This window comes from Triticum dicoccoides, chromosome 6A (genome assembly GCF_002162155.2).
Source record: "Triticum dicoccoides isolate Atlit2015 ecotype Zavitan chromosome 6A, WEW_v2.0, whole genome shotgun sequence".
Lineage (NCBI taxonomy): Eukaryota > Viridiplantae > Streptophyta > Magnoliopsida > Poales > Poaceae > Triticum > Triticum dicoccoides.
In genome coordinates, this window is record NC_041390.1 from 98,851,881 (window position 1) to 98,861,765 (window position 9,885).

The 9,885-nt window shown below is 46.3% G+C and overlaps 1 protein-coding gene across 1 annotated transcript; it reads left to right on the top strand.

Moving 5' to 3' along the window:
• Positions 1-5,982: 5,982 nt before the first annotated feature.
• On the top strand, positions 5,983-9,274 carry LOC119315280 (apoptosis-inducing factor homolog B-like). Its single transcript, XM_037589942.1, has 4 exons — positions 5,983-6,167; positions 7,329-7,585; positions 7,662-8,113; positions 8,795-9,274. Exons 1-4 carry the CDS (start codon positions 6,061-6,063, stop codon positions 9,050-9,052), a joined length of 1,074 nt encoding a protein of 357 aa, XP_037445839.1. The 5' UTR covers positions 5,983-6,060; the 3' UTR covers positions 9,053-9,274.
• The last annotated feature ends 611 nt before the right edge of the window (positions 9,275-9,885 follow it).

Below are 9,885 nucleotides of genomic sequence, written 5' to 3' on the forward strand. Positions count from 1 at the left end.
CCGAGTATTTCTGCGTGTGCAAAACTGGCTTGCACCCATTGTATGTGAACGTAGAGCTTATCACACCCGATCATCACGTGGTGTCTCAGCACGACGAACTTTGGCAACGGTGCATACTCAGGGAGAACACTTGTACCTTGAAATTTAGTGGGAGATCATCTTATAATGCTACCACCGAACTAAGCAAAATAAGATGCATAAAGGATAAACATCATATGCAATCAAAATATGTGACATGATATGGCCATGATCATCTTGCGCCTTTGATCTCCATCTCCAAAGTACCGTCATGATCTCTATCGTCACCGGAATGACACCATGATCTCCATCATCTTGATCTCTTTCAATGTGTCGTCACATGATCGTATTGCCAACTATTGCTTTTGCAACTATTGCTATCGCATAGCGATAAAGTAAAGCAATTTACATGGCACTTGCATCTTATGCAATAAAGAGACAACCATTAGGCTTCTGCCAGTTGCCGATAACTTTAACAAAACATGATCATATCATACAACAATTTATATCTCATCACGTTTTGACCATATCACATCACAACATGCCCTGCAAAAACAAGTTAGACGTCCTCTACTTTGTTGTCGCAAGTTTTACATGGCTGCTACGGGCTGAGCAAGAACCGTTCTTACCTATGCATCAAAAACCACAACACGGTATAGTGATTGCTTTTTTATCTTCAGAAAGAACCATGTTCATTGAACCCTATTCAACTAAAGCTGGAAAAATAGACACCCACTAGCCACCTGTGTGCGAAGCATGTCGGTAGAACCAGTCTCGCGTAAGTGTACGCGTAATGTCGGTCTGGGTCGCTTCATCCAACAATGTCGCTGAATCAAGAATCAAGTAGTGACGGCAAGCAATATGTATATACCCACGCCCACAACTCCTTTGTGTTCTACTCGTGCATATAACATCTACGCATAAACCTGGCTCGGATGCCACTGTTGGGGAACGTAGTAATTTCAAAAAAAAATCCTATGAACACGCAAGAACATGGTGATGCATAGCAATGAGAGGGGAGAGTATCGTCTACGTACCCTCGTAGACCGTAAGCGGAGGCGTTATGAGAACGCGGTTGATGTAGTCATACGTCTTCACGATCTGACCGATCCAAGTATCGAACGTACGACACCTCTGAGTTCAGCACACGTTCAGCTCGATGACGTCCCACGAACTCCAATCTAGCAGAGCTTCACAAGAGAGTTCTGTCAGCACGACGACGTGATGACGGTGATGATGTTGCTACCGACGCAGGGCTTCACCTAAGCACCGCTACAATATGATCGAGGTGGATTATGGTGGAGGGGGGCACCGCACACAGCTTGGAACAATCAACTTGTGTGTCCTAGGGTGCCCCCTACCCCCGTATACAAAGGAGCAAGGGGAGGGGGCCGACGGCCTCATAGGGTGCGCCCCAAGGGGGGAATCCTACTCCTACTAGGAGTAGGTTCCCCTTTTCCTAGTCCAACTAGGAGGGGAAGGAAAGAGGAGGAGAGGAGAAGGATAGAGGGGGCCGGCCCCCAAAGCCCTAAACCAATTCGGTTTGGGCCTAGGGGGGCGCACCTCACACTTCCTTGCTGCCCTCAATTTCCACTAAGGCCCATTGACCCTCCCGGCGAATTCCCGTAACTCTCTGGTACTCCAAAAAATACCCGAATCACTCGGAACCTTTTCGATGTCCGGATATAGTCGTCCAATATATCGATCTTTACGTCTCGACCATTTCGAGACTCCTCGTTATGTCCCTGATCTCATCCGGGACTCTGAACTACCTTCGGTACATCAAAACACATAAACTCATAATACTGATCGTCACCGAACGTTAAGCGTGCGGACCCTACAGGTTCGAGAACTATGTAGACATGACCGAGACTCATCTCCGGTCAATAACCAATAGCGGAACTTGGATGCTCATATTGGTTCCTACATATTCTACGAACATCTTTATCGGTCAAACCGCATAACAACATACGTTGTTCCCTTTATCATCGGTATGTTACTTGCCCGAGATTCGATCGTCGGTATCCTCATACCTAGTTCAATCTCATTACCGACAAGTCTCTTTACTCGTTCTGTAATGCATCATCCCGCAACTAACTCATTAGTCACAATGCTTGCAAGGCTTATAGTGATGTGCATTACCGAGAGGGCCCAGCGATACCTCTCCGACAATCGGAGTGACAAATCCTAATCTCAATCTATGCCAACTCAACAAGTACCATCAGAGACACCTGTAGAGCACCTTTATAATCACCCAGTTACGTTGTGACGTTTGGTAGCACACAAAGTGTTCCTCCAGTACTCGGGATTTGCATAATCTCATAGTCATAGGAACATATATAAGTCATGAATAAAGCAATAGCAACAAACTAAACAATCATCATGCTAAGCTAATGGATGGGTCAAGTCAATCACATCATTCTCTAATGATGTGATCCCGTTAATCAAATGACAACTCATGTCTATGGCTAGGAAACTTAACCATCTTTGATTCAACGAGCTAGTTAAGTAGAGGCATACTAGTTACACTTTGTTTGTCTACGTATTCACACATGTACTAAGTTTCCGGTTAATACAATTCTAGCATGAATAATAAACATTATCATGATATAAGGAAATATAAATAACAACTTTATTATTGCCTCTAGGGCATATTTCATTCACAAACAAGGTAAGAGGAAACCCAGCTGGGTTGCTTGGGATATCATGACTAGACCTAAACATCTGGGAGGTTTAGGCTTTCGAGATCTAGATATTTTTAACTTGGCACTTCTTGCACGCCAAGCATGGAGGCTGCTAACAGGGGAATCATCGTTGAGTGCCCGCATTCTGAAGGCTGTTTATTACCCGGAGTGTACATTATTAGAGGCAGAACTCGGGCCACGCCCATCACAGATTTGGCAGTCCATAGTGGATGGTCGTGACATACTGGCACAGGGCATTGTTAAAAGGATTGGGGATGGCTAGAACACGGACATCTGGAGATAGAACTGGATTCCGAGAGACGGTTACAAGAGGCCTATAACATCACTGGTGCAAAACCGTCCGACTAAGGTCGCTGAACTAATTGATGCTACTACCACATCGTGGAAGGAGGATCGGATCCGAACTACTTTTACTGCCTTTGATGCTGATGAGATTTTGAAAATACCTTTGTGCACACGAAAGGTAGAGGACTTTTGGGCCTGGCATGAGGAGAATAGAGGTGTATTTAGTGTAAGGTCTGCTTATCGCATGATCCTCCGTACCAAGCACGAGCGGGAGGTTTGGCTGCATGAAGAGGAGGGACCTTCCATGGCGCAGAATGAGCATAACAAATGGAGGAATATTTGGCACATACATGTACCATCTAAACTCCATTGTTTGTATGGCGTTTGGCAAGACATTCCATGCCAACTGCGGAATTACTCAAGCACCGACATATGGCTACTGAGGATACATGCAGACTGTGTGGAGCTACTGATACGTGGAGACATGCACTTCTCTCATGCGCTATGTCAGCTAGCGTCTGGACTCTAGCACCGGAGGAAGTTGTACACCATATGGTGGAAAGGCAAGAAGACAGTCCCAAGAATTGGCTGTTTGCACTGCATGAAATACTAGATGCAAATGGGTTCGTACAAATGATTGTCAGCATGTGGGCTATATGGGGAGCACGATGGAAAGCGATCTACGAGGATATCTTCCAGTCACCGCATTCTGTAAATGGTTTTATCACTAGCTATCTAGCGGAAATTAACTGCATCAACACAAAGCTCCCAAAGCAGGGGGTATTCAGAGCTCCCAGACCGACCCAGTGGCAGCCCCCCCCCCCAGTCGGGCTCGGTGAAAATAAATGTTGATGCGGCCGTCCCAAGGCATGCTAGGTATGGTGCAGTTGGGCAATTTGCAGGAGTGAAGATGGAACCTTCATGGGTGCTTCGGTGCTGGTTTTGAAGTACATTTCCTCTCCACAAATCCTAGAAGCTCTTGCAATCAGAGAAGCGATGGCGTTGACGGAGGACCTATACCAGATGCGAATTCATGTGGTATCGGACTGCAAACAGGTGGTGGAGGACCTCAACGAGGAAAATGCATCGGCTCATGGAGCGATTGTGCATGAAATAATTCATCAATCTTCAGACTTTGATTTCTGCAAGTTTAGTCATGTTAGGAGCTCAAATGTTGAAGCTCACAACTTAGCGAAGCATGCTTTATCCCTTGAAGGTGGCCGCCGTGTGTGGTTAGGCCACCCTGGGGATCTTTCTTTCGTCCCTATAAACGCTGTGACGACTTAATAAAAGCTTCATGAGGTTGTCTCAAAAAAATGTGAGTCGTCCAACCAAATTGCCCGCTTCGGTTGTTTGGAAGTTTCCTTGATTATTCGATCTTTGTTTTTTCCCTTGAAAGCCCACCGTTGTTTCCCTCCGACCCCTCACATCCCCCTACCCTTAAACCCTCCTATATATGGCACTCCGTCCATGCTCCACAGATCCCCAAGGTGAGATCTAGATCTTCCCCAAAGGCGCCTGCTAGATCTTCTCCCTCAACATGCTCTAGCTTCGAGCCGGTGCTCATTGGCAGGCGTCGCCAAGGTCGGCCCTGACCCGAGACAGGGTTTCCATCCAAGCCAACGCATTCCTCCCCCACGTGTACCATGCCCCCATTGCCCTCTTTGATCATACCTCCGATGGCACCTTCGATTCAAAAACATTGGGTGGCCATCCAATTCATGTGAGAAAGCAAAGCACTCACCCGAGTCTTCAGAAGAATTCATCCCTGCGTTGAGGTTTCTCGAATGCATCACGTGTTTTCTACAGCGTAATCATCACATGTAGTAAATGGTTTTTGGAGCGATATTCTATTAATCGATTCACCGTGGATGGCTTACTCTAGTTTATACCAAACAATGTCCATAATAACCAGTAATTTGGTAGTGTATACAAGCACGAAAAAGGTTCTTGAACATAGCATAGTAAAATGAGCAAAACAAGGGAAATTATCCAGTGAGAATTTGACCCAAAAACTCCTTTATTATGGACATTGTATAGTATAACCTATAATGAATCTAGAAAATAACTCATCCATGGTGAATCGGGTAATAAAATACTGCTAAAGCATATACAACAGGTGACGATGGCGTTTTAGAAAACACGGGATGCATCCCAACAACCTCAATGCAGGAAAATGGATGAATTTTATTGAAGACTCAGAGTGTCCGTTTTCCTTACCCGTGGGCAATGGATGGTCGGACGAAACTTTTGGGTCGGAGGCCGCACGAGAGGGATGATCGAAGCGAGCGACAGGGGCACGGGGCACATGGGCGAGGAAGGTCTCGGGCTTGGATGGAAACCCCATTTGGGGTTGGGGCCGACTTTGGTGACGCCTGCCGAAGGGCATCGACTCAAAGTTAGAGCACATTGAAAGAGAAGGTAAGGCAAAAGGAAAAAAATCTAGGAGGAGGATGCGCGACGGACGCTGGATCCATGTGGATCGAACGCGAGCGACGCGACCGACCGAACGTTTCGGCCGGCGCGCTGGCGTGAAATGTTTTCCTAAAAACTAATGAAGGGGTCGACTAAGGGGGCCGGAGGGATTTTTTCTACCAGGACTAGAAAAAAACTCTACTAGAGAGTTTTTTTTATTAGTCCCTAGGACTAGAAAAAGTCCTAAGACTTCTCAACCAAACACCCCACCCCATAGGACTTCCTAAGAAATCAGTCGACTATCTTTTCTCATGAAAAAACGCAAGCGCGTAACCGAAGGATGGAACGCATGATACGGGTTCGTTCGCAAAAGCAACGCGCAATTCCTTTCTTCCCCGCCACGCGCGGGCGAAGAGGGACCCATCGCGGCGGCTGCGGCCCCGCCTCATCACGCCCGTCCAAGCGTCCACGGACGGCCGAGATGCGACGAGGGGGAAAGCCGCGCGACGGAACGCGCATCCCGTCCCCCGGCTTAAAACGGGGCGTGAGCTGTGACAGTCGACAGAGCAGCGGTGGAGTCAGTGGGGGGAGCTGGAGGTTCGCAGTTGGTGCGCGAGCGAGACAGCGAGGCGCGGCGATGGCGGAGGCGGGAAAGCCCAGGGTGGTGGTGGTCGGCGGCGGCATCGGCGGCGCCCTCCTCGCCAAGACCATGGAGCCCGACGCCGACGTCGTCCTCCTCGACCCGTAAGCCTCTCTCTCTGTCTCGCGGCCCCCGTTCCTTTTCACGCCCGCCGCTTGTTTGATGAAATGCCTACATGCCAGTATCGGTGCGGTGCGGTGCGGGTGGGACCGGATCTTGGTTTAGCTGTATCTTTGAGTCTGTCAATCGGCGTGATGGAGTGGCCGGCCTGCAGCCGGCGATTGTTGGATCGAGAGGGGAGGGATGAGATTTGGGCTTGGTTTAGTAGCCTGCCCCTGGTGAATCCTAGTGATCGCCCGGTCAAGCTTGGAGCTGGATGTGCTATTCGTGGGGGCCTTGGGGATGTTCTTACTTCTGCTTGTTTGTTCAGGATTGCAGCGTCGTTAGGATATAATCGAGTCATATCATGTTCCATCGTTTCCTTGTTTTATGTTTGGTATATTATGCAATAGGACTTATCTAGGATGCAGAGCCTTAGAGGATCAAGATGAATTCTGTCAGAATACTAGTGATCCTCCGGTTAGCGCTGGAACTGGATGGGCTGTTCGTGGGGGGCCTAGGGACGTTCTTACTTATGATTGTTGGTTCAGGATTGCAGATATCTCTGCTCCCCTTTCTCTGGTATGAGAGAAATGCAGCAACGTCAGGATATAATTCAGTCATGTCAAGTTTGGTCGTTTCCTTGTTTTATGTTTTGTGATATGCAGTGGAGTTTATTTATGATGTGGAGCCTTAGAGGATCAAAGTGAATTATGCCAATGGGAGTACCACTGTTGATGACAAAATGACAGTTGAAAACAAAATGCGCCTGTTTGTACCACTGTCTAAGGATTCCTCGGGCTATTTTTTCCTGAACTCTGAATTGACAACAATAGCTGTTGTTTTCGGTTGATTAGTCGTTCATCAGTTTCATAGCTCAATGAGTTAACATCACAAAGGATCTCCTTTCTTAAAATAGATAGATGTAACATAAAGAAAGTCTCTCATGCCCTCGTTTCTTAAAGGTTTTTGAATACGACAAGCCCTCAGTGTTCTGTTTTCTTAACGTGTGAACCATCTAAGTACAAATTCAGTTAAACTAAAACCACAATAATATGATTTCCTTTATGTGGACAAGGCTTCATACCTTTAACTATTATTAGCTACCTCTTCAGAATTGGTAGGTTCATTCATGAAAATGATTTCTTCTGAATTTCTGATGACAGGAAGGACTACTTGGAGATCACCTGGGCTGAATTGAGATCAACGGTTGAACCATCTTTTGCTGAGAGATCATTAATATATCACAGAGATTACCTCACCACTGCTACTATTGTAACATCTTCTGCAGTCAGTATCACTGAGCATGCTGTTCTGACTGCTGATGGTCAATCACTTGCATATGATTATCTCGTTGTAGCTACTGGCCATGTTTTTGCTTCTGCTGGAAGCAGAACAGAGAGGCTTACGGAATTCCAGAGAGGTAACTAAGTTCATACTTGAACGATGGCATGCTCTGCGACCTTATATTTCGTACTTATGCCTTTATCTTGTAACAGATAACGAGAAGATAAAATCTTCTGAGTCTGTGTTGATAATTGGAGGTGGTCCAACTGGTGTTGAACTTGCTGCGGAGATCGCAGTAGACTATCCAGAGAAGAAGGTGACACTTGTTCACAGAGGATCACGATTACTTGATTTCATTGATCAAAAGGCTTCGAAGAAGTGCCTTGATTGGCTGACTTCCAAGAAAGTGGATGTGCTTTTCCAGCAATCAGTTGACCTAAAATCATTATCAGACACAGAGAAGTTCTACAAAACATCAGCTGGAGAAACAATTACAGCTGATTGCCACTTTGTGTGTATCGGTAAGCCACTGAGTTCATCGTGGCTACATGATACCATCCTGAAGGAATCTTTGGACACCAAAGGAAGAATAATGGTGGAAAAGGACCTAAGAGTGAAGGGTTACAATAACATTTTTGCAATTGGTGACATCACTGATATTCCTGTAAGTCTGCACTTAAAACTTCATGCTCGTTATGCTTCTAGATTCTCCTTCATTTGAGAATGTTGTTCTGTTTTCTTCAGGTTGGCAATTTTCATTTTCCCCACCAGTGTTAATTAACTTGCACATATTTGCAATCATTTGACCTGAATCAAGATGCGACCAAAATTTGCAGAGTGATTTCTGCATGGCTGCATTTGTTTGTAGACTGTTTAGTCTGTTAGATTTAGCTCAGCAATTCATTTCTGATGTCTGATGAGTATGTATCGTGACTTCCTTCCATGTCCAAAAGCCTGTGTTTTTATCTGACGCATTTCTAGCATACCCCAGAATCCTCTGTGCGTTGGGATGTTCAATTCAAATCCGTGTAGAACAAAATTATGCATAAGTAAATCTTAATCGTCTTATGTATAGATGCACTCAATAAAATAGTATCCAATACACTTTATCTAGCAGTCTGAACCGTGAACGCACTCTAATGCTTGGTCTTAAGATATACTATCATCTTATTTGATTGAAAGGTGTTTGTTTCCATGTGAAATAACTTGTTCATCAGTGTGTGTATATATAGTGATCATGTTTCTCCAGTTTCTGCATAATTCATCCAACATCGCCAACTTTTAATGCAACTCAGTATCTTGAAAACACTACGAGATTACTGAAATACCTACCATTGATGTCCAGGAAATCAAACAAGGGTACCTCGCCCAGAAGCACGCGCTGCTGGTAGCCAAGAACCTGAAGCTGCTGATCAAGGGGGCGCCTCCGAGCAAGCTCGCCACCTACAGCACCGGCTTCCCGCTGGCGATCGTCTCCCTCGGAAGGAAGGAAGGGCTGGCTCAGCTACCGTACCTGACGCTCACCGGGTGCATACCAGGGATGCTCAAATCCAAGGACCTGTTTGTCGGCAAGACGAGGAAGCAGATGGGCCTAAATGCTTGAGCCGATCTCCAGACAGAACAAATAAACATGTGGCTGCACATATGTGTTGTATTGTCTTGTCTTGTGTTTTGTATGTGCGAGTAAATGTTGGTGATGTGCTGCGAATGGTGATGAACATTTTAACAAAAGTGTAAATGTACATGTACGGAAAGGCCTGTTTGGCCTGTGTTCTGGAGTGTGTTTTTGTTTCTGGTGATGTACACAGGTAGTAATTTCGTTGGAGGACGTTTTGCATGGTCCCAAGCCCCAGGCGGGCAGGATGTAACTTGACGGTGCTTTCTGGGAAAGTAAAAGAGAAAGCAGCCTGATCCTGAGACTGAAGGACCTTTGTCAGGCACACAGTAGTTGCCTTGAGGATGGGAACAATCTGGTGGTTTCTTCCTCCCTTTCCGCCGTCTCGCCTCGCCATGTCCCGTCTTTCATGAGGCACCAACAGGAGGAGACATGTCATGTCGTTCTGAAATTTTGGTTTCTGGGAGTCCGTGATCGATGACCCAGACGACCCAGTCCGGTCATCTTTTTTCTTTTCTTTTCCTGATGGACGGCACCGGTTTCATGGGGTACCGGGGCACTGTCCAGCCATTGCACTTCCCGTCTCTTCAACGTTGCGTGCGTGTGAATACACTCGCACAGGTTAGAGAAGGAATCAACTGTAATTTGCAGGAATACTGCTCGTACGTGTGGACTTCACTGGTGTGCTCGTGGTAGGTATGGTGACTTGATGGGGAACAAACCAAAGTGACTAGGAGTACTACTCCAAAAAGGAGTACTACTGAGGACAGCACGACGTTGTTATCAACTGCTCGGAGTAGCACCGAGCGCTGTATCATTAT